The sequence below is a fragment of the Populus euphratica genome, unplaced genomic scaffold (genome assembly GCF_000495115.2).
Source record: "Populus euphratica unplaced genomic scaffold, PopEup_1.0 scaffold30.1, whole genome shotgun sequence".
In the NCBI taxonomy this organism is placed as follows: Eukaryota; Viridiplantae; Streptophyta; class Magnoliopsida; order Malpighiales; family Salicaceae; genus Populus; species Populus euphratica.
The window spans coordinates 1868795-1894984 of NW_011499869.1; the positions used below are offsets into that span (position 1 = coordinate 1868795).

The 26190-nt window shown below is 34.2% G+C and overlaps 3 protein-coding genes across 14 annotated transcripts; 2 read left to right on the forward strand and 1 right to left on the reverse strand.

The window, feature by feature from the left end:
- The first annotated feature begins 7168 nt into the window (after positions 1-7168).
- Positions 7169-11207, forward strand: LOC105126940 (sphinganine C(4)-monooxygenase 1-like). The gene is made up of 3 exons (XM_011027992.1): positions 7169-7381; positions 7784-8149; positions 10336-11207. The coding sequence occupies exons 2-3, from the start codon at positions 7919-7921 to the stop codon at positions 10876-10878; spliced, it is 774 nt and encodes a 257-aa protein (XP_011026294.1). The 5' UTR covers positions 7169-7381; positions 7784-7918; the 3' UTR covers positions 10879-11207.
- A 3850-nt stretch (positions 11208-15057) lies between these two features.
- On the forward strand, positions 15058-17213 carry LOC105126941 (uncharacterized protein OsI_027940-like). Its single transcript, XM_011027993.1, has 6 exons — positions 15058-15241; positions 15986-16172; positions 16258-16420; positions 16536-16579; positions 16679-16733; positions 16859-17213. Exons 1-6 carry the CDS (start codon positions 15237-15239, stop codon positions 16957-16959), a joined length of 555 nt encoding a protein of 184 aa, XP_011026295.1. The 5' UTR covers positions 15058-15236; the 3' UTR covers positions 16960-17213.
- A 1048-nt stretch (positions 17214-18261) lies between these two features.
- Positions 18262-24611, reverse strand: LOC105126942 (Pseudouridine synthase family protein). 12 transcript variants are annotated; one of them, XM_011027995.1, is made up of 17 exons: positions 24469-24609; positions 24283-24342; positions 24086-24197; positions 23868-23940; positions 23651-23696; positions 23399-23509; positions 23190-23286; positions 22746-22842; positions 22598-22658; positions 22329-22459; positions 21568-21685; positions 20036-20156; positions 19661-19777; positions 19504-19578; positions 19181-19282; positions 18998-19103; positions 18262-18677 (listed from the first exon to the last, which is right to left on the reverse strand). In XM_011027995.1, the coding sequence occupies exons 1-15, from the start codon at positions 24535-24537 to the stop codon at positions 19230-19232; spliced, it is 1341 nt and encodes a 446-aa protein (XP_011026297.1). In that variant the 5' UTR covers positions 24538-24609; the 3' UTR covers positions 18262-18677; positions 18998-19103; positions 19181-19229. The 12 variants fall into 12 exon arrangements, with proteins under 12 accessions (XP_011026297.1, XP_011026304.1, XP_011026302.1 ...); XM_011028002.1 differs by having other exon boundaries at positions 18998-19282; positions 20072-20156; positions 24469-24610; XM_011028000.1 differs by having other exon boundaries at positions 18998-19282; positions 22746-22839.
- Positions 24612-26190: the final 1579 nt, after the last annotated feature.

A 26190-nucleotide genomic window follows, 5' to 3' on the forward strand; every position in this document is an offset into this window, starting at 1 on the left:
ATCAATTCAAGTTATTTTTCAAAACAGTGACTTGGATCATAAGATTGTGACCGACCTCATAAAAGACAAACAAAAAAAAATACAAGGTTAAATTCTCAAATAACTAAATATCAAGGAATGAGGTTAAAAAAAAATCAAAACAGGGGTCTAAACAAAATAAACAATAAAAAAAAAACAAGGATTGAATTTGCATTAAAAATAAAACAAAATGTTGATAAGTGAAATTTTTTTAAAATCATTTGAAAACTGATAAAAATAAATAGTAATTAAAAGAATAATTATTAAATTTAATATAAAAAATAAATGAAACCAAGTGACAAGAGATGAGATTGAAAAAAAAATCAATAAAAAATAATTTTAAACAAACAAACAATACTTAAAAAAATAAAGATCAAATCTGATATCGAAATAAAATAACATGACAAGTTAGTTTGAATCTTAATAAAAGAAAAGAGAAAAGTAAGAGGAGAATTTAAAAAATTTATCAAGACCCCTCCATCTTTATTAGCATGCATTAGACAATGGGAAGAGCACAACTAGCATCTTTCAATACTAATGTAAAAGTTATTTTCCGACTGTTAAAAGAAGCCACATGCATTATTGAAACATAACAAGTTTTTTCTAGCTGCACGCGCTAAGCAGTTTACCTAAGTTTTTGTACTTAGTTTTAGTTTTATTGTCAATTCCTTTACACTTAATTATTCTAAATAAATTGAATTATGTTTTATTTTATAAAACTAAACATCAACAAATCACTTGAAATTTCCCTGAATATTGCAAAATCTTTGTATTAAGGCAATCAAAACAAGGTATGAAGTCAAATCTTGTGCAAAGCAAATGTGAAGGGACCAGAGTGAAGAAAAAAAAAGTTGATGGACTGTAATTCAAAAAGAGACATGCTTTCCCTTGACCTTGCTAATTAGTCATTGATATTGGCAAAAAGAAAAAAAGAAAAAAAAAAGAAAAGAACTATACAATTCTTTCAAGCATCAAATCCAGTCCCTGAAATTTTAAATATTTAAAATTAATAAAATTAAATTTTATTTCACCAAACTAATAGTTAACCAAGTGATGAAATATTATCTCAGCACCCCGAGATCCCATGCACGTATGAAAACAAATCACCAAGTGAGAGCAATTTCAAAATACCAAAAAAGAAGACAGAGAAATCGAGAGCCTAAAGTGTAAAAAAAACAAAAAAATTGCTGGAATGAACAGTGCTTCCCCTCTCCGTAACGTGAATATAACTTCATTGTAGAATATAAGAAGAGATGCCATCGAGAGGGCTGCATGTTTTGGTGGGAAAAAAACAGCTGTCGGGTTTGATACAAACGACAAAGCAGGAGAAAGTGTAAGATAGGACGATTGCATTCATGGTCCATCTATATCCACGTTAATGGGAGGTATTGGATAATGTCATTGTATAGCTCTTTAACAGTATTTTTTAAAAAACAATTATTTTTTATATATTTAAATATTTAAATATGTTGATGTTAAAGATATTTTTTTAAAAATAAAAAATATTATTCTAATATATTTTTTTAAAAACACTTTAAACTATAATTATGCTATAATCCCAGATAGACAAAGCTGCACTGCTGTCACGTGAGCAAGGAGACACAAGACACTACTGTTCCAGGTATAGATATGTTGGGATAGGTTTAGACGTGGCAAGCCGGGCAAGATGATATATGCACGTATGTCGCTATCGTTTGGATATATTAGAGCAGAGCGGTAGAATACTTTTCTAGCCTCGAGGGGTCTGGAGCCTGTACTAGTTTAAACCGAGAGTAGTCGCTGGACAGTTTTTTAATTAGATTTTTATTTAGTCTTGCTAGGATAAAAATAGGTACTTATAAAAAAAATAAAATAATTTAAATTCTCAAAAAATACCTTTTCATTGAATGAATTTTTATTTTTTATTAACATGTATTTTTTATTTTTACAAGAGGATATTTTTTAGGTGAAAAATAAACAATAAAACATCAACAGAAAAAACCAAACTAAGGAAAAAATTTAAAGATCAATGAAAACAAAAGACAATTATCTTTCAAGGATTCAAACCCTAATATTCAATAGTCGCACCCCTCCTTTCTTCCCTCCACCCTTCTCACTCGATCTCCTCCACGACTCCACATGCAGCCCACTCTTAAGATTTGCATACTTTTGTTAGAACATGAAGTTCATATTGTTCGTGGTGTATTCCGTGTTTTAAACAGGCTTTACTTGCAACAAACTCTTGCAATTACATATTTAATTTCTTTTATCTTTATGATTATATTTATATATGTTGTTCAGTATCTGCAGTTATTTTATTTATTTTATAAAGTTATTTTGGTTTTGCCCATTGTTTTATAAAATTCAATATTACCATAAAAACCCACTAAAAAACAACATGTTTCTGCCAATTTTTCTCTTTAAAAAACCAATCATCATCTAATCAAAAACGATAGATTTGAAGTAGTTTTTATCTCTCTCTCTCTCTCTCTATATATATATATATATATGTATGTATGTATGTATATATATAATTTAGTTATTTTTTTAATTAAAAACTGCTCACCTGAGAATTGAGAGAAAGGGACCGCTCGCCTCCTAGTTTCTCTGGATCAAGAGACTAATTGGCTCTTCTTGCCGCCAGACATAAATTAGTAATTCCTCTAATCTCTTTAAACCCGCAGGGTTGAGTTGACTTTATCGCTCGGTCAGTCCTCAAACCTTGATTTAGTTAAATTTAGTTATATACATACATACATACATACATATAATTAATTAATTTAGTTAGTTTTTTTTTTAATTTAAAAATGCTCACCTCTGATTGAATTATGTGCCTGGCATACATGAAAAACTATTGCTCTCCTAAATTCACAGAACTAATTAATGTGACCAGATTGTGTTTGCTATCATGTTAAAAATTCAAAGGAAAAATGTTAAAGAATTAAAAAATTATCAAGGGCTGAAGCGTTGAGTGTGTTTGGTACAGATTTTAACAAATAATGAGTAATGACGGATCCTATTAACTATTAACATATTGAACTAATTTTTTATATGCCTATGTATATATAAAAAAATTAAAGGGTCCGGATGCAAAGTGTAAGCCAAAATAGAAAAAAAAAAGATGTTATATTAAAAAAAGAAAAGAAAAGAGGGGAGATGCAAAAACTAACAGAAAAAATCTCCCCTTAACAAATTTATTCTCCGCATCATTAGAGGCAACACATGACTCTACTTTGAGGGTCAAGCGTTGCCCTTCATGAATTTTTTTTAGTGTGCCAAGTCAGGAGAAAGGAAGTGCAAAATCAGAATAACTTTAACCTCCTATTTCTGCATACCAAACATAATTCTCACAACTTTAGATTAATTGCGTTTGGTACGGGTTAAAAATTTGAAAAAAAAAATGTAAAGGGAGTAAGATCCAAGCATGGAGTGTTATTGATTTAAATAAATTCAGGGGTTAAAATATCAAAGATGCTTGGTAGAAGTAAAAAAACCTAGGGATAAAAGTGAATCCTAATATAAATCAAATCAATATTTAAATTAAATAAGATTATTAAAAAGGCAAGTAATATTACGCTCAAAGAATGAATTAGTATTGGATTCAAAACATGGAGGTAGGGGCGCAAAAAACAGTCCTCCTCTAAATTGTGTTAAACACGAGTAAAAGTTGTGATTATTTCAGAAAATTTATTTTAAAAATTAGTATAATGAAACAATCTAAAATATATATAAAAAAAAATAATTTTTTTAAAAACACGGTTTTCAAACGTTATCCTTACAAGGAGATATTATCTCCACTGTGGAAAAGAAAACAGATTGGATCATGGACGCCCAAATTAGATTGCCAGTCAGCCGGTAAACAATTTGACCCAGAGGACATGTCCTTCTCGGAAAATTCTAAAAAATATCAATTCCTTAGCGTTGTTGTATTGTTCAAATCAGACTAATAGTGTTTTGTTTTTTCATTTGTTGTTATTTAAAATAATTTTTTACTGTTAAAATTTATTTTTTACTAACATGTATAAAAATAATATGAAAACATAAAAAAATAATTTGAAATGGATAAATAATAAAAATAAAAATAAATTTATTTATTTTTCAAAAATATTCTCAAAACATAAAACCAAATAGGCTCTATGCAGTCTAAGGGTATTCTATTTTCCGTGCACATATGATTTAATTATTAATAACATGTAAAGATGAGACACAACAATTTCTATGTTTTTATATATTTTTTTAATTCTTGGACTGATTCAATAGCTTGATAGATCTCGCTGGACTGGAGGTTCAGTGATCGACTTGCTGACCAGATCATATTCATGCATTCAATGTCGAGAGATTTTCACACCGAATATTGCATCATTTCGAGAGGAATCGACTCCTTTTTTCCGTCACGAGAGGAATCGAATGATGTAAGCTTGCGGGACAATCACTATCAAACGCATCGTTAGCACGAAACCTCCGGGAAACCAAGAGTGGATTACTTTTCTTCACCAACATGTTCACACCACGGATCAAACGTAAATGACGCCAGGAAGTTGAATGAATTACAGATAAGTATGGTGGATTTTGACTTTATGAATCTCAAGTCCTAAGACTCTTTCAGCAGCCAGATTACTCGAATTTTCCTCCAGCGAATAAATACACAAACAAATAAACAAAAGAAAACATGTCATTGATATGACCACCACCGAGACTACTTTCTTCGATGAAGGTGTCTCGACGGCCGGATGTATACTATTCCGACTCGACAACTGAGAGTTTGATATATTGACCGGTGGGAAAGATGTCTCGACGGCCCGATGTGTACAATTCAGACACGACCGATGAGAGTTTTGATACATTGACCGGTGGGAAAACCAACCTTTTCACATTAAAAAAATGGCAGAGTGAAACTTCTGAGCAGTCTGAGCACCCTGACGAGATAAGCATGATTTTAATGATTGTCAAATCATGTTTAGATTTTTCTAGCTATGCCGCGGCCCTTTTTTTTCAATAAAAAACAGGCTCGGGTGCTGAAAATTGAACACGTAATCAAAGATATAGGTCAATTGACATGCTATTAAATATTAGATGACAACATTATTAAACGTGGTGGGATAGTCAACCCGATCAGAAAAATTAATTCAATTTTTTAAAATAAATAAAAATATAAAGATTTTTATTCATGAAAAACATTTTTTTAAAAATCAAATGCACAAGCTCACATTTGAAGGAGATTTTTTTTTTCAAAAGCCTTCACAAGCCTTTTTTTCAAGTAACTTTCATGTCAAAAGCTTGTAGAAGCTCCTTTTTCAAAGGTTTTTCTTGTGTTGATTTCCTTCCTAACCTTACTTTTTTTTTATTCTATGGGTAATTTGAACCTAACCTTTTCACTCTGATGTCCATTGATTTTCCTCTTTTTATTTGACGTGTGTTCTTCTTTTTTTTTGGTCGTTGATTCCTCTCCAAAAGAGCTCAACAATGTTGAATTAGTATGTGTTCTGGACAGTGTAAGAATCAACTTTAACTTCTTCTTGCGACGGTCCTTTTCGTTCACTTCGCTAATTTCCTTGTCACATGTGGAGTTGTGGCAACCGTTGTTGTTGTTGGTAGGGTTATGGCTAGAGAATCAACCGGAAAGAACTGTAGTTGTGGTGGCAGATTTGTGATTTCAGAAAGATTTAGTGGTTTTTTAATTGTTTGTACTAGAATTAGAAGGCTAATTGATGTTGTTTGTTATTATTTTTTTTTTGCTATTGATTATGTTACTTGTTTTTCTTTGAAAAAAAAGAAAAAGAAAATTTAGATGAGTTTTGATAGGTTGACCAGATAAAATAGAGTTGTTTTAAATTTAAACTGGTTTAGATTTTGGATAAGCCTATCATATTAGAATTTTAAAATTATGAAAAAATAACCCTAAAAATCAATCTTTTAATTATTATTTTTCTCTTGTCATATATTTTATTGTATAATTAATTAATTTTTTTATTTAATTTTTAATCTGATAGGGATTAGGTTTTGTGATGTTTCTATTTTTGATTCGAGTCTAATTAGCATAGTCACAAATTTGAAGAGTAAATATAAGTTGATATTTTTTTAAATTTTTCTTTCGACATTAGTTTTCTTAAAAAAACTAGATTTTTATATATATTTTTTATTTTTTATATAATTATCATAATCTCATAACTTAAATTATAAATTTCATATATTAAATTAGGTTGATTAAGTACTTATTATTCACGTAATATGTATATTATGCTACCTTAAATTAGGTCGGGCTAGGTTTTTTTCTCTTTGTTCTATTTAATTTTATATTTTTGTTTTCTCCAGATTATTATTATGATAGGTATTTTTTACATTATTTGTTGTTATTGTTTTTTTTTATTGTTTAATTGAAATAAAACCAATATATTAGCCTTGGTAGGAGCTGTAACCTAATTAATTGATTTTTTTTACAAAAAAAATAAACTCCAAACACCTAAATGCTATTTTACTTTTTCATGAAAAAAATTAGATCCATAACGCAAAGCTGATCAGCATCTAGTATGTTCTGTAATTATTTTTCTATGAGATGAATTATGTAAAGATAACCTTAATTACATGAATAATTTAATTACACGAAGTTTAATTCCGAATCCATTTTCGGAAAGTTGAATCTTTATACTATACTGGAATTGTTTAAATGAAATCTATTCGAGGGATCCACTCATCCAATTCACGGGATTTAATGGATAAATAAACTGGAGAAAATAAAATATATCAAGAACTTACAAGAATTATTAATATGATCAACTCACATAACACGTGAGATTTCCTAGAGAGTGATTTCGGGACAAATATCTGGTAAGACTATCCATATATATATATATATATGATAATTTGTTAACAATAACAAGCTGCAATAATACCAATTTACAAAGTCTCCGCCCTCAATTGCTTAAATTCTTTTATCTCGCCGCTTTCCAAATCTAGACCATAAAAGAAAATAGAGAAAAATCTGTTAAATTAAATTAGTATTTGCTGATTTTTCTCAGCAGACGTTATTATTATTGTCTATCCAACGCGCACTCATCCATCCAGCCGCTATCAGAAGACCCCGATGCTATACGGACGTATCACGGGCCAGGTCGGCTGCATTGATTGTTTTTTTTTAAAAAAGAAAAATCAAAGGGGCGGACAAAAAACAAATAAAAAAAATCATGTCATCACACATTGAATAATCTCAAACCTGTGCTGTCACCAATAAGTCATTAACGTTGATCAAAACAACAGGGCAGGCCCTCTGCTTCGCTCTGGTTAGATCTAAATAATCTGACGTTCGCTAAACCAGTCTGCCTGCCTCTTGTTTCTGACGACGGCGGCGGCGGCGACAACAGCTTCATTGCGCCCGCAATCTCTCCCTGTAAGTAACCGATGGCTCAAACCTCAATTCGTTTCTTTCAATTTTTTTTTTAATATTCTATTTACCCAGGTCTTCAATTTTTTTGTTGGAAAAAGGTGAACTTTGATTTAGGCTTTTTTGTTGGCTAATTAGTCGCGGATGATATGATGTTTTCTTTTTTGTTCCTTTATTTATAGTAACAAATGAAAAGCAAGGTGTGGTTAATTTGAACCTCGTTAGCATGAATTGTGATGTTTTTGTTCCTTTTTTCCCTGGAAACTATGATTAGAAGTGTGGAAATTCATTTCTACTTTTTTTTGAGCAGGAATCATGGCAATCAAAATTTCTTTTTTCGTTTTTATTTTATTTATATATACGTTTTTTCGTTTAAATTCCTGATTTGTTTTTTTTGGTGATGTTCAGGTTATGTAGAGTGAAGATTAAAGTTGTTGATCTTCAGTTTTAAATGCAGCTTCGAATCTGGAGATTGTGAGGTGCAGTTTAGGTCTGGAATTGAAGAGTTGATACTTGTTGTTGCCTTTGTAAATTGGATTAGACATGGTGTTTTGGGAGGGTTACGTGAACGATGAAGTGATGGGCATTTTTGCCCCAATTGTCATTTATTGGTTGTACGGTGGGTTTTACCAGCTATTGCCGCCTTTGGATGGGTATCGGTTGCATACTAGAAGAGAGGAGGAAGAGAAGAATTTGTTGTCCCTGTCGAAGGTGGTTAAGGGTGTTTTGCTTCAACAACTACTTCAGGCTGCTGTTGCTCATACACTCTTTTTGGTTAGTTACTGAAACTGTTCAAGTAATTCCTGTTTGCCTTTTATGTTATTTTGCTGTGAAATTGTGACCCTTTTTGGCGTGAACAAATGGATTTTTCTCGATATAGATTTTTTCCTATATGAAAAAACACAGGTTATAGAAATGCAAGTATAGAGTGGCCAAGGTATCAATAGCATTGTGGGTGATTATTAGAAAGGAAAGTGATACCGACTACCGAGCTCTCTCTTTCTGGGTTAATTTTGTTAACATCCACCAATATCATTTAAAGATTCTCATAAATTCTGAAGGATTTTTGGAAAAAGTAAGGGTAAAATTCTTAATTTCCTCGTGTATATTACTTAACAATGGATCTCAAGGACTCATGGTTTATTGGTGCTGGTAGTGATTCCTAGAAGTGCCAGTGGTAGGTATGCTTTCCTTTACCAGCCAAAAGTGTGGAGGGCCTTTTTTGTTAGATACGAAGTTAGGCGCACTTCATGGAGGACCTTTTGAGATTTCCTTGGGCTAGGGAGGCTATAGCCCATCCATGATCCTCGAGGCTTTACCTCTGCTATTAAGTCATGTATTTTATATGATTTTTTAAGGAGTGTACACTATTGTTGGCTAGTTGAAGAGACTGTTTTATCTATTACATTGCTTTTACAAGCATTTAATAAGGATCTGTTATGCTGAAAGAGAGGAGGTAGAAATAAAAGTAGACAAGTAGCTGATCTAATAAAGGAGTCGAATTAGAGTTGTGGTCATGAAAGAAGAGAAGACCATGGGTTATAGGTTGAATGACATTGAAGAATTTAATAGCATTAAGCTATTTAATACATTGAAAAGGTTCCAAAGGAGGGGCTTGATGTGGATTAGAACTTGTAATAGCTTGCTGGTTTACTCTCCTTTACTTTGTGTTCTATGATTGCTTAGGATTGGCACATTAGGATCCATATAGCCGACCCCATCTAGTTTGGGGTTGAGGCTTGGTCTTTGTTGTTATTGGTCTATGATTTTTACTACTAGTTCTTTGTTTCAACTTGCTTCTTGGAGATGGATTTCCTTTTGTTACTTGCGTGCAGTTCTTTAGATAAACAACAAGAGTATAGTTCTTGTAATGTGCTATGTGTACTTGCGAGCCTTACATGGCTGATCACATGTTAATTTTACTCTTGAGTGCTTGGGAATTTTTTCAATCTTTTGTTCTGTGATAGTGGTCTTCAGTGCATGATTCTGATGCCTTGGTTTTAAGAAGACCAGCAGTATTGACATTGTTTTTGTCTGTGAATGGGATATTAAGTTTATAGGCGGAGAAAAAGTTGAATAATTTCTATATGTTGATTCAAGATGCAACATTTTAAGTTTCTTAAATGTTAGAAGTTGAATTGGCTGTTATTCTTTCTGCCATTGTGTTCTGTTTTCATTTTTCTTTTCCTTTTTTTAACAGCTATACAGGAACATTGGTATTTTTTGTTGGCAGAGTAAGCAGAAACTGATTGTCATGTTTGTAAAGTTATTGGATCCAGCTGTGTCCTAAACCCTTTTTATTCTTCTTGAAGCAGGAGTCTCTTTTTAGTTGTCTTATATCATTTTCAGAGTCTGTGAGATACAATATGTTGATTCAATAAAGGTTCCGAGAAAAGACTTATGGATAAAACATTCAAATCTCATTTTGGTTATTTTCTAGTTACCATGTTTCTGATTGGATGCCCTTTCATGAACACTCGGAAATTCTATCTTGGTTTTCCAATTATGAAAGTTTTCTCCACTCACCTTAAGATTCCAGTTGCTGCTGTGGAATGAAAATGAGCATTTTGGACATTGAAACAAGTCAGGAGTTTTGATATTTTTTTCATTGCTATTGGTCTTTTGTATTTCTTAATATAGCTGCTGTTACCAAATAATTATTTATTTACCTTGACCCTTGTTTTGTGCAAAGATGAGAGTCTAGGACTTGCAGCTATAGGGTTGCAGGCTCTCTTCATTTGTAAGTACTGAATGGTAGGATTATCTCCTAGCCCTCCCTCCCATATCCCTGCTTTGGTAGGAGCATGTGGAGTGATTGAGAGATCATTGATTCTAGGACTTAGATGATAATTTTGTCAATTGCTTGGTGGTATTGTTGGACTTGCACGGTCTAGGACGTTGACCTGTATTTGTTTTAAGTTTCACCATATAACTGTTTTTTGCCTGCATTGTTGCTACAGGTGACATCAACAGCTGATGAATCTGGAATCACGATCCAGCCCTCTATTCCTATCCAGATTGTGCAAATTATTATTGGAATGCTTGTCATGGATACCTGGCAGTACTTTATGCACCGGTATATGCATCAGAACAAATTTTTATACCGCCACATCCACTCGCAGCATCACAGGCTAGTCGTACCTTATGCAATAGGGGCACTTTATAACCACCCACTGGAGGGTCTCTTGCTCGACACAATCGGTGGTGCCATTGCATTCCTCATCTCAGGAATGACTGCACGGACATCAGTCATTTTCTTCTGCTTCGCTACAGTTAAAACGGTTGATGATCATTGTGGACTCTGGTTGCCTGGCAATATCTTCCATATTTTTTTCCAGAATAACACCGCTTATCATGACATCCACCATCAACTGCCGGGCACAAAGTACAATTATTCTCAGCCATTCTTCTCCATTTGGGATAAAATTCTGGGGACTCATATGCCTTACACTCTTGTAAAGCGACCTGAAGGTGGTTTTGAGGCGAGACTGGTCAAGGACTAGTTACAGGTCGACACTTCTCTAGTATTATTTCAACCTTTCACTTAACAAAGGAATATACTTTGGCTGGGTTGTGCTCTTCGAGGAAACATGAATTAGAATTGTTTGTTTGACATTATAAGCTTGAAGCAACTCCATGGGGTGTTCCTTGTTTTTCTAGTCCTGTGAAGGTATATTGTCCTGCTGGTAATGGTAATTTGTACCATGCTACCCAAAGATTTGTATTTTCGATACTCTGGGTTATCGCAGTATGTAGCATATCCGTCTCATATTGTCTTCCACTTTATTTGTTCCAATCTGTTGAGATTGATGTCCTTGGTACTTTTATGATCCTCGAGAGTGCTGGAAGTTGCTTACACTAATTTTCAATTCCACTCTCATGCTCGTAATCTGCTAGCACCATCTTGTTAAAACTTTGTCACAATCATTTCTTTTTGTCGAAACAAAATTCCAAGCAATTTTTTGGGTGCCATGGTTGCTAGTTTTCTTTTTTTTTAAAAAAAAAAAATTGTTTTTTAGGAGTGATTGGACCCCGTCATCCCAAAAGTAAGCATGCCCTAACCAAACACTATTTACAGAACAAAACCAGCTAAAAGCAGTTGTGGGCAAAACAATATTAAAAAGGCTCGACATTCTATTTTGAGGAGAACGCGTATAAATCCAAAAATCCCTGCCAAGCTTCTTGGAGCTGGGCAAGACCACCTTGCACCTGCGGTTCCTTCAGCTATGTCTTTTAGTTATATTGATTTTGATAACCCAACGATGTTTGCTTCCGTTTGTCGCTATCAATTTGGCACCAAGCTTGAACCTGCCTATCGATTAAAAGTTCAAACAGCTGTCTTCTATGATCTTTGCAACTCTATAATGGTAGGGTGGTATGCTAAGAAGGATGGTGTGACTTATAATGGCAGGGTCGTATGCTAAGAAGGATGGTGTGACTTATAATGGCAGGGTCGTATGTAAACAGGAACTGTGAATAATCTCTGCCAAAACAAAAACCTTCGTGAAATCACACTCTATACCTCACAATGATTTCTCAATCATGTCTTTGATAAAGGTTTAATCACAGAATGAAAATCCCCACATATCCGAAGGTTTACTTGTTTTTGTTTCTTTTTTTAACATGCTGCTTCAAATCTCTGATTTTTTGTTTTTTTTAGACTTCCAGGTTAATCCGTTGCAGCCTTCCCAAACAGACTGTAAGTAGAAGGAACATTATGGCTGTAGATCTGTAATGTTAATGCAGCTTCGAATCCGCAGACTTTGAGGAGCAGTTTAGGTATGGAACTAAAGAGTTGATACTTGCTGTATGCTTTGTAAATTGGATTGACTATGGTGTTTTGGGAAGTTATGTGAGTGATGAAGTGATGGGCATTTTTGCCCCGATTGTTAGTTACTGGTTGTACGCGGGGTTTTACCAGCTATTCCTGCCTTTAGAAAACTATCGGCTGCACACCAAAAAAGAGGAGGAAGAGAAGAATTTGGTGGTGGTTAAGGGTGTTTTGCTTCAACAACCAGTTCAGGCTGTTGTTGCTCATGTACTCTTTTTGGTTAGTTACTGAACCTATTCAAGTAGTTCCTGTTTGCCATTTATGTTACTTTGTTGTGAAATTATGATCCTTTTGATGTGAACGATGGAAGTTTTTTCCGACATAGATTTCTTCCTATACGAGAAAACACAGCTTGTAGAAAAGATGATGCAAGTATAGAGTGATGAAGGGATCAATAGCAATGAGATCATGACATGGAAGAAAATTGATACTGAGCTATTTTTCTTTGGGTTATATGAGCTAGCGTCTATCTATAGCATTTAGAGATCCTCGGATACTCTGAAGGAGTTTAGTAAACAGTAAGGGTATTCTTGTAGTCATCGTGTGTTACTTAACAATGGAGCTTAAAAAGGATGGATGTCATGGACTCATAGGTTATTGGTGCCAGTAGGATTTCCTCGGAGCTCCGCTGCTAGGTGTATTTTTCACGAGCAGCCGAAGGTGAGGAAGGCTTGAATATATGGAAGGTGGGCATAGGTTCTGGGGGTGCTTTTGAGAATTTCTTTGCCTCTAGCCTTTACTATTGCTAAATCATCTTTTTTTTTATTGTGGGTGGTTTGTATTATATGATATGATGATGGGATCATTATATTAATTATTATAAATTATTTTTTTAATTTAAATATAGTTGTATTATAAATGTAATAGTAATTTTTATCAAAGAAAAAAAAATAGAAGAAAAAGAGAAAGTTGAGATAGCTGAATTGACTGTTTTTATTTTTTGATTTCTAGCACATTCACCATTGGATCGGACTGAGATTTTGACAGTAGCTTTTAGACACATTACTCTTCATTGTAATTATTGGATCGAAAATTGATGGTGTGGAAGCTAAGTGTTTTGATAGAAAACGAGGCTATCAGTGTTGTGAGTTTTTCTCAAACATTTCTCTTTAATTTTGTTGTATTTCAAGAATAGGCTGTTCTTGATGATATATATGTTGTAATTCTTAGTTAAATTAAAAAAAAAAAATAGTTGTGAACCCATTATTTGTTATTAGTGAAAGTTTTAAGTGGACTACGGTCTTGTGGTTTTTCCTGCATTGGGTTTTTCATGTAAAAATTTTGATGTTGATTTGTGTGATTGTTGTATTATTTTTATTAATTGTTTGATCCTAATTTTAATTGCATAATAAATAAATAAATTAGAACTTATAAATTATAAATTAATCCAAGTAAATTGATATCAAATTATTTATTTCTAGTTTTCTCAACACTTTTGTACGATAATGCGTCAAGAAGTACGCACTGCCTGTGACAAATTGAGGAGAATGCTTTGTCTATCACACGTCTTATGTTCTCTTTCTAATAGCAGATTAGTTTTTTCTAATAGAACACGAGATATCTGAAGATGCTGGAAAGCACTGGTAGAAACTTTTCATGGCCCTCTGCAGGGAATGCCTCTTCAGGACTCCGTTTTGTAGAAGCTGTGGATATGATGTCGTGCTTGTCAACTCTTAATGGGGGATAAGTAAATTATATACGCCAGCTTTTAGAAGTTTTCGGTGACTGTTTCCTTCTGCCAGTTCTTCCGATAAACAAGTCATGTTCTTGGCCAGCAGTCTGTTGTTTGCAACGCAAGCCTTCCACAGCAGTTCCATGTTGATTCTGTTATGCGTGCTTGGGAACTCTTTCTTCCTTCTTGAGAATTCTCCAAAGCATCATCCCGATGCTTGGAGGAAGCTTGGCAGCGTGTGTGAATGGGATGTTCAGCCTGTAAGTGGGGGAAAAGATGAAGAATCCTTTTGCTTTCTCTTTGTCGATTGAACAGGCAAGATTTCAAGTTTTCTTATAAAATTATTGGATCCAGCTATCTAAACAATCCGTTACTATGATTTTTGACACATTAATTTGTTTTTTTTAAAGGACCGTTAAATATTTAACTAATATAATTTTGATTCTATCGTTTTTAATCTTTGACATGCAATAAATTTGGTTTATTTTTTGTGAAATGTACGATGAAAATACATAGCGAAATGGGTTTTTATAAATGAAATAACTATAAAAAAATAAAAAAATAAATTATCAACTTTAAATCCCAATCAATACAATATTAAAAGATTTTATTAAAAATTATAATTAAATTCATTTTAATTTTTTTTGATGAAATTAAGTATTAACCCGTAACAAGTTACCTTGTGAGACCTCAATAAACATATAAAATAAAAATCAAAAACTAATTATCAATTTAAAATTTCAATTAATATAATGATTAAATTAAAAAATCAAAAATATAAAAAATATATAACACGATTGCAATTCACAATTCACATGAATTGTCTCATAAAAATTAAGCCGATCTCTTTTAGTTTTTTTTTTTTTTTTTTTGGTAATTTTAATTTAAGGAGGAGTGTTCGAAGGACATATAACGTTGAGAGGAATTATGACACCTGAAATCCAATTCTGGTCGTAAAATACTCGATGGACTGTCGTTTAGATTGAATATTCTCAGCATCTAATTAATAAAAATGAAAAGAAAACCCCCACAATAACAAGATGTATGGCGCCCGCCCTCATAGAAGAATTTACCCGGCTCGACCGGTCGAGCCGAATACCAAAATAAGACAATCCCAAAAATACCCCCTGAGGTACCAGGTACAAGAATGGAAGCATCTAGACATGGTCGCTGAGTTAGGGTTTTACATTTCCTTCGACCGGTCTATAAAACGACCCATACCTTCCTTCACAATAAAATTAAGAATATCTCTATCTGACTAAAATCACACGCAAAGAACAAGTCTCGCCGTTAGCTCCTCTTTTCCCTTCCTCTCTTCCCTGCTGCTCACTGCACTAATTTCTTACTCACTGACCATAATGAGGTACTGCTAATATTGTCATCTTGATAGATAGATTATCTTCAATACTTGTACTAAGCTAGACACCCCCCTGAGTTTGTTGCTAGACGCCCATTTCTCTAAGGAAACTTAGGGTTTCTTTGGGGATTTCTTGTCCTTCATGGTTGGATCTGGTATTTTGGACTAGTTTCTTAAGCAGGCGACGTTTGTGATTTGCGTGTCTGGTTATGTGTGTGTCTTCAATGGATGGGTGGTGGAACCACAGTTTATTGTCTGTGATGGTTGTCTTTCTGCTTTCTTTTTTTTTTCTATGTTTTTTCAAAGAAATCTTTTCCCCTCTATGTAAATTTTGTTTTGCGAAATTCGTTCTGTTTCATCGATTAGAAATTGGACAAAAAATAAAAAGAAAAGCTAAAATGTGGTGTGCTCCTATAGCAATCTGTGTTATTCCTTGTTGTGATTAAGGCCTGTTGGGAAAATGAGATTGTTAGACATGATTTCGAGGAGTTATATGTAGAGTGGAGCATGGTAGCATTAATCTGGTTGCTTTAACTCTTGGAAAAACTTATCAGCCTTTGTTACTCTTGGATTACCTGTAAAAATTGTATTCAGTCCTCCCTCCCAATTGTTCGATGTCATTTTGTATTATGAGTATATAGACATCAATCTAATCGAATGCTGCAGACGATATTTTTACTTGTTGTATTTATGGTGGAAATTTGTTAATATTTGTATTTCTTATGTCGCATTGGACATTCAACCTTTCAGCCGTCATCCTTCAGTGAAATGGGCCCAGAGATCCGACAATTTGTTCATCACCGTGCAGCTTCCTGATGCACAGGATGTAAAGCTTAAAATCGAGCCCGAAGGGAAATTTTTCTTCTCTGCTAGCAGTGGGGTGGAGAAGATACCCTATGAAGTTGAACTTGACCTATTAGACAAGGTCATTGTAGAGGTAAGTGCCCTTTCTGCCTCGTACCTGAACCTGTCTTTTTAAATATATATTTTGCCAAATATGAAGTTTTTAATACTACTTGCAGGAGAGCAAGGCCAGTATTGGCTCCAGAAGTATCCAGTACATTGTGAAGAAGGCTGAGAATAAATGGTGGAGCAGATTGATAAAACCAACCGGAAAACCTCCAGTGTTCTTGACTGTTGATTGGGATAAATGGATTGATGAGGATGAGGAGTTCACTAGTAAGGGTAAGCCTTTATCCCTCTAGATTCCAATTCTCATTCCATGCCATTATATTTTTGCAATGCTTGCCCTGCAATTTAGTTTGGCTAATTATTCTTTTTTTTTTTTTCTGGTGTCTAGGAGCACCTGAGGCTGAGATGGGGGATATGGGTTTTGATTTTCCTGTAAGTAACAATGTTTTTGTTGCATAAGAATGGATGGGCTGCTCTTCTCTAACTATTTGTGTCTAACGCTGCTGTTTGATCGTAACCTTTCTACTTCAGAATCTGAATCTTGGAGGCGGAGGCTTTGATGGGCCTGCTCCTGAAATGGACGATGGTAAGTCACTTCTAATTTATACAAGCAATGTGCTTTTCCCCATTTGGATTTATTACTTTGAGACTACTATGCAAACATTCCTGTATAATCTGATTTCCTAGAAATGAACCACCCCATCCGTGCAGATGATGAAGATGACACAGAGGATGAGAATGCGGAAGAAGCATCGTCAGCAGAGAAGGAAGTACCATCTGCCAGTGGCGAAGCAGACACTAAGAAAACTTGAAGTTTTCCATGAAATGTGTTTTGATGCTCTGAAGCTGCCATTTTACCTTCATATGTTGAATGTTTGACTTAAAAAGTACCACAGGTGCTGTAGTTCTACATCACAATAGTTTGTGATAGAGGTCAACTATCGGTTACGATGTGGTCTAGCCCTTTAACTACTAGTGGCACGAATCGGTCTTTTTTTATATACAATGGTACATGATGATGATGATCTATACATGCCTGGATGAGCTGTTTTTCGTTGAGAGTTTTGATGATCTGTACATCTCTTCTATCAAATTTCTTTTCTATTATTTAAGCCATTATTTTAACAAAAATCATTATTTTTTTTATATTTTTAAACAAATCTTACTATAATTTTAAAAGCAAGTTTTATAAAAATAAATAAATTATGAATTAAAGTAATTATTTAAAAGGTGATTTTAATGTTTGATATGAATATAGAAGATTTTAATTTTTTTTAAGTGATTGATCCCTAACAAATTAAATTCAGGGAGTGACAAGTTAGATGTTGCGAGTTTTAGCATCGGAGGTGCATTTATTTTTTAAATTGTAACATGTAATTTGTTGTTTATCATATATATATCAATTGAGCATACACACTAAAACTAGTATTATCGTAAATGTTTTAATATTATTTGAAAATTATATCGTAAGAGGCATTACAAAAAAAGAAAAAAAAAAAGGAAGAAAAGAGGGAATGTTCGGGTTGTTAGGATGGGTCTACGTGCCTAGCTTATAATTAAAGAGTTGGATTGTGCTTGGATTTGATAGAGTAGATCGCATCTTCAAAAGGTTGACGAACCCCCACCACCCCGCCCTCTCTCTTTTTCTTTTTTGAATTGAAAGTTATAAGCACCAAGATTGTAGGTATCTTCTGTGGTCAATTAAGAGCTCTCTCTCTCTTGATGTTTTTCTCTCTTCTTTATCCCTATATAAGGACTGATCTACAAAGTAAATGAAATTCTCTGACTAAAATGAAAAAGTTAAAGAAGAAATAAAGTTCAGCAACGAGGTAAAATTCCAAACCTAAAAGGGATAAAATGACAATGAACAAACGTTAACAATTAAATGTAAGAGGGAGCCCAGTGGATGAATAAAAAACACTCTAATCTTTTAGTTTATTTGTTAATTTTACAAAATGTTCTTTTTGGTCCTTAATCTTTCAGTTTTTTTTTAAGAACCTAAAATTCAATTTTATAAAATTAATCTTTAATTTAGCATCTGACTATTCAACTTCTCTTTGAGAACACAATAACACCAGATTACTTAACTCATCTGACTATTCAACTTCTCTTTAAGAACACAATAACACCAGATTACTTAACTCCACATCGAGTATGCAAAAAGTACACAAATCAAAACAGATTTCAAGAAACAAAACCATGTTAAATTAACGTGTAATGATGAAATTAAAAAAAAAATTGAAATCTAGTGACAAAAATGTAAATAAGAAAAAGTTTGAAGAATCTAAAAAGGAAAAATTGACAATCAACCATGGCGCGAACAATTAAAAGTGAGTGGGAGCACCCAATCTCTTGCCTGTCTTTCCCATCCTGTGGACCATCGGCCGAAGTTTCTGGGTCTTGATTCAAACAACAATTTTGCCGAGGAAGCTATATCACCATCTAAGATTTACGAGCTCCACTTCTGAAGGTTGTGAAAATGACTTTTTCAGCTAAAAGAATGTCTATTGCTAAATGAAGTGCACACCACCTAATTGCAAATTACAATTGCCACCCTGGTTAATATAGAAACTAATAAATGTATTTCTAATATTAATAATTTTTAGTTCCTCCTGTACCCCATCTGTGCCAAACAATGAGGAGCTGAGTTGAAATTGCAGAGCAAATAGCTACTGTTTGCGTATGTGTTCGATAATTGGAACCCACTTGCAGCGCATCAGGGCTGGTCAAATGATTAGGGCTTCCCCACTCTCTGACCTCTAGCTGTAAATATTCGGGGGCATCCTACAGTCTGGGCGGTGAACAAGAGTGAAGGAATTTGAGGGCTTAAATCTTCCTTGTAATGATTACCAAGTATTGGCTAGATTCGTAGGACCGCTCCATGGCTGTCTATGAGAAAAGAAACAACTGTTTTCCAGCAAGATGTGGTCTCCCATAAATCTTTTATTTGAATACACTGTAATATTAGCCAGCATTGCAATCACATTATTTTATTTTCCTACAGAAGCCGGCTAGAAATGGAAAGTGTATAACCTGCAGGATTGGGCTGCATTAAACTCTCCCAGCTCTGGCTGACTGGTTATCAAGCTCTTAACTTCGCTGTTTCCAGCTTAGCACGCCGCTCTTCATATGATGCTGTAACAAGTACAAGCAATAACAAGCACGGTGAAAACATTGATATAGAGCCGTGAATATTTATTTTGGAGGAAGTTAGTACAGATAGAGAAACGATAATGGCTGGCTTTATCACATCCCACCACCTTGTTAATAATTCAATAATATTTCATTACCATGCACGCACAATTCCATCTTTGAAGTAAAACTATGATGATACTCGAGGTTATGATAGGACTTACGCTCAGTTGCCCTTGACATGAGGGGAATATGGGAAGCTTTTTTTCTTGTCACTCCATTGCTAGATGAGTCTTTATCTGAAAGTTGAGAAATGACATCAGCAATGTAGACAAATAAAAGCAATAGCTAAGATGTTGCGTTTAGAAAAAATTGAAGTAATTTCTGCACCAATTGACAAAGGCAAATGACTCAACAGAGCCTCTTGAAAGATGGCAGCCTGGAGATGGTAAAGTCGGCATTCATTCTCCAAGTGAACATGCAGAGCTTGTCCAGCATCTATTCACAAATTCAGTAGCATTTAATAAAAAATTATCTCAGATATTGCAGTTAAAATTGCCTACAAATTCAGCAAGCAATGGATGAAAGTGATGTGAATTCCAAAGAACATGACTTGTCTAAAAAGCTGCTTTGAAATATTAAATACAAACAATGAGCTCCTTGGAGGTTGGGGGTAACCGAGCAGAGTTTGCCTAATCTCAACTACTGAATGTCTTGAAAACAGTATTTGTAATGGTCTTTTCAAATATAGAGTACCTGAAGAACACGAAAACTTGAGACCTTCAAACTCACAGGATAGAAGAACCAACGGAATTTCAGGAGCCATGAGATACTGGGGTTTCCTCAGTGTCCTGGTGTCCAGTAATGCATCTATTACCTAAGAATTGAGTACTTGACATAAGTTGCTTTCATACTGAAATAATTATTCTTGAAGTTATGGAAAACCAAGCAGCACAACGACTGTTTGAAACTTTTCCAATGATTCATTCTGTGGGCTTGTCAGCCCACCTTAACTGACTTTCAAATTCTCCCCAAGTGAAAGAATGAACCTTGAGGAATTCTCTTGAAGTTATCCGCAGGGAAGCAAAGACCAAATATTTACATCTGGATTGTCCATTAGCAAGGAAATCTAGCCCACGGAGAGGATTCCACATGCTCACTACTGTGTATGTTGGTGGGAAGCTAGGGGTGTCAGCTGACACCCCTGATTTCAAAAACGTTTTGAGAGATTTAAGCAAATATCATAGCAATCTAAGATTTTCAAGGGGATAGTACTCACTCGACCCTCCTTAAATTTTGTAAAACTTAACCATATAAGGTCGTTTGATAATTTTGTATCAAAAGTCAAACAAGACCATTAATAAGATATACTAAATGTATCAATATTTCCCTTAACTTTCCTTTACTATCAAGTACTAAAATTGCATTAAAAAGAAGTTGATTTCTTTAATTTCTAGTTCAAACACAACAATTTTCCTATAAAGAATAATAAATTATAATTCCAATGCCCAAGCATATGCACATCTTTCAATTAAAGAATGTAAACATGGTTTCTTATGCTATTTTTAAAAAATTATAATTTATTTTAAAGTTTCATGTTCTAATTTTTTATGGTGGTTTGCAAAATTGTTAAATTATAGAGGAAAAAGTTATGAACATTAAAAGACTTTCTTATTTTTCTCTTCTAGGAGCTCAAAGATTCCACCTCCTTAATCTCTATTAGCGGCAAAAGGTCTAATTCAAGAGATAGTTTTTAAATATTTTATGTTCTATTTATTTACGATTAAATAAATATTAATATTAATTTCATTTGTTAATAAATATATTTGTATTATGATTTGTTGTTGATTTTGAATGTGAATAGTTAGATTGTTACTATTATTTATTTAAAGTACCACATCAGAGTATAAGTTTTCAATGTTTAATATTAATGTTGTTTTGAAATGGTTCCTGCCTGAATATTATAGTGAAAAGCTATCATCTATGATAGAATTGCTATGCATGGTGGGGATCCTATTTGTAAAGCGACACAAGGAATTGAAAAGCACATGAGTGCACATGCACATGTAAGCATTTACTGGCATAAATTATCCGCGGAATGTTCAGAGCCATCCTGTGTGCACTCATCTTGTTCAGATTTTATATTCTAGTCATCTCTGGAAATTCAGCTAAAGCAAATGTAAACTAAATCAAGATGCTAAACTTGTCTCTGCTGTAAAACATTTTAGCTTAAAGGCATCAAATAAAGAAGAGGAAACCATGCAATTAGAATGACATCTGATACTCACTTCAGGGGATTCAAGACCTTGGCCAATCATAAATAGCACAGCAACCATGCACCGGACTTGGTGCCACAGGAAAGCACTGCCTTTAATTTTTATAGCATAAAGTTGATGCCCTTCAAATCTACAAAAGAAATAGTCAGGTCTCAATTTGAATAATTGCCAGTATAGTAAATTCACAAATGGATGTCTGTGCAATGATCAAGTTAAATAAATAAATAAAGGGATGTCTATATCTTGTCATAAGTTGGAATTTAACAAAATCAAGCATTTTTATTCATTCTGATGCTTGGCTTCCTAATCATCCATTTAACACTCCCCATGCCACTACTGTGGCTGTGCATCACCAAATATTTCATCCCGAAGTTGAGAAATGAGAAGATTCAATCTACTTAAAGCCAAGTATACAATGTTTTATATCTCCCCATCCATTTGTATTTTTAGTTTATTGTTTGTCGCCCCCTCTTGCTTATTATTCACCATAATCCATAGAGAAGAATTGAATTGGACGACCCCTCCCACCATTTTACCACCTAAGTTGAAGCCCGGAGATTGATGTTTATTTCTCTTGCACACTCAACCACTCAGGCAATGCAACTGCCGAACTTCAGTGATATGAAACATTTTAGGAATCAAATGCTAACTTATTTTTTAAGGGTTTTTACCTTGCTTGTTACTCAATTCAATTGAGAAAATTAAAAACATGGCTGACAAGGATAAACTGGTTTTGATATTGAAATCAGGCGAGATGATTTATAAATTCAGACCTCATATCACAAGGAGAGATCTCAAATGACATCACATTTCGCCTATAATTGTGCACATTCACTGCATCCATCTTGCAGAAGTTTCTGAAGTCATGTTCCCCAATAAGCTTCTTACCTGCGGTCTCCATAACCTGGGGAAAAATAAAAAATGATGATAGAGTTATTGTTAAGCCCTGTTGCTGCATGGCCAAGCAGCATAAAACCAGAGGTATAGAATGTTAAGTCCAAAAAAAAAAAAAAAAAGCTCTAGCGATAATAGAACTGCATACCAAGAGGTTCAAATTGTCATTCCAAAAGAAATATTTATATTCCCTGCTCAAACAGCTGAACCTGCACCTCAATATAAGATGACTGATCATACAAACACATGATAGTTAACAAGTTCCAGGTAATAGTTCATGAAGCACATAGAAGGACCTTGCACTGAAGTCACTTGGAACAGGACACCAGCCCACAATCCGGATGTCTTTTGGAAGGACTCCATTCAACACTCTCACATAATCAATTTCCCCTTCTGAGAAAAATGAAAAAAGATAACAATACTGTAAGTTAAAAAATGAGGAATTTGAATTAGTTTCACTTTAAAAAATTTATATCAGAAAATTCTCTCTTCCAGCTTGATAGATGTAACTTGTAAGCAGTGACATAGTGCTGTATTTAGGATGACACGCTACGCCTAAGAGGACATTCTTCCCGAAACCTCAAAAATTGTCATGGAAGGATATGACAGTATAAATAAACTTAGAAATTAGAGGGAGGATCCCAATAACAAGATAATTAAAAATAGAAGTTCAAAGTTCTCTTAAAAGGAAGGCCATTACAAGTAAATAAAGCTCAGCAATCCATCTAAAAATAGCAAACCTGGCTGACCATCCTGTTCTTCTGGAACAGTCTCCCCTGAATGTTTGTTGTGTGCATCACTGCCCTTGAGTTTGGATCGTAAATACAGTGCAATCACCTGCATCAAACATTTTTCGTGCTCTCAATTTTCAAATGAAAATTCAATCGACCCAGAAATATCAAGTGGGTATTTTAAGGAAAACAGAACTTTTATTGGGAAAGCAACCTACTTGCCCAATAGCAGAAACTCCCTTGTCTGTTCTACCACATCTCGAGTACTGTATTTCCTTCTTATCACCAATTAAAAGTCTTGTCTTTTCAAGAGCCTTGAAAATCTCAGACTGCAAGAGCACTTGAATTAAATAAGAAAATTATTTGTCATAACAACTCATCACTCAGCAAAATCACCTCACGTTTCGCTTCCATACAGAACCTTAAAATCCAGTCCCATGATCTAAAATAGGAAAAACGTAATGCCACACCTCAACTGTGGGATCCATTTGTGCCTCCAAAGCAAAACCATAAAACCTGAAGCAAAACACACAAGATTAAAAAGGTCTTCATTCTTCCACCATTATTCTAAACAGTATAAAATGCCTACAAAAAGAAAAAAAAAATAAAGAAAGAAACACATAGCTCCTTGTTGTCAACAAAAAGAAACACAGGTTCATATTCAAGTTTCAACATCCCAATCGATACCTTTGACCAAAATACATGACTTTAAGAGCAACATATCTCCTCGGATGGTGATTCAGGAACCTTGTATCATAACCTATGCATAAATATTGATAAATAAATAAAATATCACTATGTATTCTGATCGAGCTGGCGGAAAACAGACCAAAATAAAATACAATAAGAGCATGATAAGAAATCAGTCAAGTGAAAATACATAAGAGAAGCTAACAAAATAAGACCTGGCGTTCTAGACGTGGCTTTCTTTCTTCCACTCTTCTTGCTCCCAGAATTCATTTCTCCTCTCTCCTCTCCCAGATTTTCACATTTTTCTTTAGGCCTTTTCTCTTGTAACTGCATCATTGCTTAACTTCAAGTACTAGGCAAAAAAATAGTAACTGCTGTGGTTAATGCGATAAACAAAAGAGAAAAAAAAAACCTCGTTACAGCGACAGCTTGAGAGTCGAGAGGAAAACTTTGCATTCTCTTCCTCCAATTCCTAGTTTTTTTTTTCAAAAAAAAATCAAGTTCAAAACATAAGAAATATGTGAATCGAGACTGAGTTAAACAAGCGGAGCGATGATTAAAAAAGACGAAGAAGAAGCAGAGAGGATAGTAATAATACTTTGACCCTGTTCTGAAGAAAAGTTATTTGAGATCTTAAATTGATGACTTCTTCTGCTTCTTCGGGCATGGTTCAACCTTTTTTTACTCTGTTTTCGCTCCAGTCTACCACTTAAAGGCCAAATTGAAGAAGAGACGGCGACTCTTGTCGAAGTTTTCACTTGCTTTTCAAAACGCTGCCGTTTCGAGAAAATAACTTAACGAAGAGAAGCAGTGTTGGGCTAATATGGGCCAGCGTATTTTCGCGGGCTTATAAACTTTGGCTTCAAATTTCAGAGACAGGCCCAACTTGATTTTTTTACGAGGGCTGAAACAACATCAAAAGAGCATCGGGAGCTTGTACCACCTGCTTCGGAGAGTGCAGATTCATTATCTGTTTCTCCACTGTTGATCTCAGTTCATTCCAAGTCTCCAAATTCTCCAAGGTCACCTAACCATGTTGGCTCAAGCAAGGGAGATTCTAGCAAAGGGATTCCTAAGAAGGGAAGCCCACTTATGCATGAAAGACATTTTTTTCTCGATTAGATTTTCAAGAAAGCACGATTGGCTATAATTGAGAAAAAGAAAGAAAGGTTGCGGGGCTCACTTGATGAATGCTTTAACACAGGCCTCATAACCATATATCAGATGATGAAGGGTTTTGAGAGGATATCAGAATCTCTGGATGACATGGCTCTGGATGTGCCTGATGTGAGAAACAATTCGCAAATATTTACGTTGAGAGAGCTAAGCTTGCAAGGTGGTTAGATTCTTCCTTTTTTTTCCAGCAAATCAGGACCTACCAACGAGAATGACGCCTGTCTATGATTATAGGTAAGTTTTTCTGATATAATCAGCTTGTTACATGCCCTACAGCTGAAGTACCAGCTAGAATTTCGCGTCCATTATAGGTTTAATATGGAAGTAAATGTTGCCTGATACTGTTTTTGTAGGAAATAAACTGCATGTGTTGATATCCATTAATTCTGCTGCGGCAGGTTGTGTTCTTGGTCTTGTTATTTTTCTTCTCGACTCTCAGATCAAACTAATGAAGCGGACCTGACGGATTTCATTCGGTTGTTCTCGCCTGTTCTTGAGTTCATCTTCCATTGATTTGTTCATGAAGTACTGCTGGCATGCCTCCCGCATAAAAAACAGTTCTAGTAGGGTTTTTTGAGCTGCAGCAGAATCTAATTTGATCGTTAGGAAATGCTGGCAATTTCACACCTGAGAATAGAGGAATAGATACTCATGGATTATAATTCAATTTTTCTATGATGGTAATAACTTGTCCATTGGCTGGTAATATATTATTATTTTCTTGAGAGAGATTGTTTGGATTACCTTGAAACAATAGAAGAATATGTAGTTTGCAAATTGTAAGTCTGATTGAAGCCATAAAAATAAAAATAAAAATTCTTGGTTATGGATGGCTATACAGTCAAAGAGCGTTTGGAAATGGAAATGTGAGCTAATATGTATTTTTTTTAAAATTTAATTTTTTTATAAAAAATATTTTTTATATATATTTTATATTTTGTTGATATACTAATCTTAAAAATAATTTTTTAAAAATAAGCATATCCTTAGAGCAGCTCTAACGGACGAGGCATACGGAGAGCTAAAACTGTTTTGCCTATTTAATTGTTTCTGTTCATGTTCCAACGGGCAAGCTAAACAAATAGCCATTTTGGCTATTTGTTTTGTTAACAGCCATTTCTACATTTAACTGTAGAAATGGCTA

What these genes read in the sequence shown, in the direction of transcription:
- LOC105126941 (XM_011027993.1), top strand. An exon ending in TGAGGAGTTCACTAGTAAGG is followed by an intron (nt 16,421 to 16,535) that starts GTAAGCCTTTAT and finishes TCTGGTGTCTAG; the next exon opens with GAGCACCTGAGGCTGAGATG. An exon ending in ATATGGGTTTTGATTTTCCT is followed by an intron (nt 16,580 to 16,678) that starts GTAAGTAACAAT and finishes TTTCTACTTCAG; the next exon opens with AATCTGAATCTTGGAGGCGG.
- LOC105126940 (XM_011027992.1), top strand. Translation starts at nt 7,919, where the DNA reads ATGGTGTTTTGGGAGGGTTACGTGAACGATGAAGTGATGGGCATTTTT. An exon ending in TTGCTCATACACTCTTTTTG is followed by an intron (nt 8,150 to 10,335) that starts GTTAGTTACTGA and finishes TTGTTGCTACAG; the next exon opens with GTGACATCAACAGCTGATGA.
- LOC105126942 (XM_011027999.1), bottom strand. Translation starts at nt 24,537, where the DNA reads ATGCCCGAAGAAGCAGAAGAAGTCATCAATTTAAGATCTCAAATAACT. An exon ending in TTCTTCAGAACAGGGTCAAA is followed by an intron (nt 24,343 to 24,468) that starts GTATTATTACTA and finishes AAAAAAAACTAG; the next exon opens with GAATTGGAGGAAGAGAATGC. An exon ending in CAAGCTGTCGCTGTAACGAG is followed by an intron (nt 24,198 to 24,282) that starts GTTTTTTTTTTC and finishes GCAATGATGCAG; the next exon opens with TTACAAGAGAAAAGGCCTAA.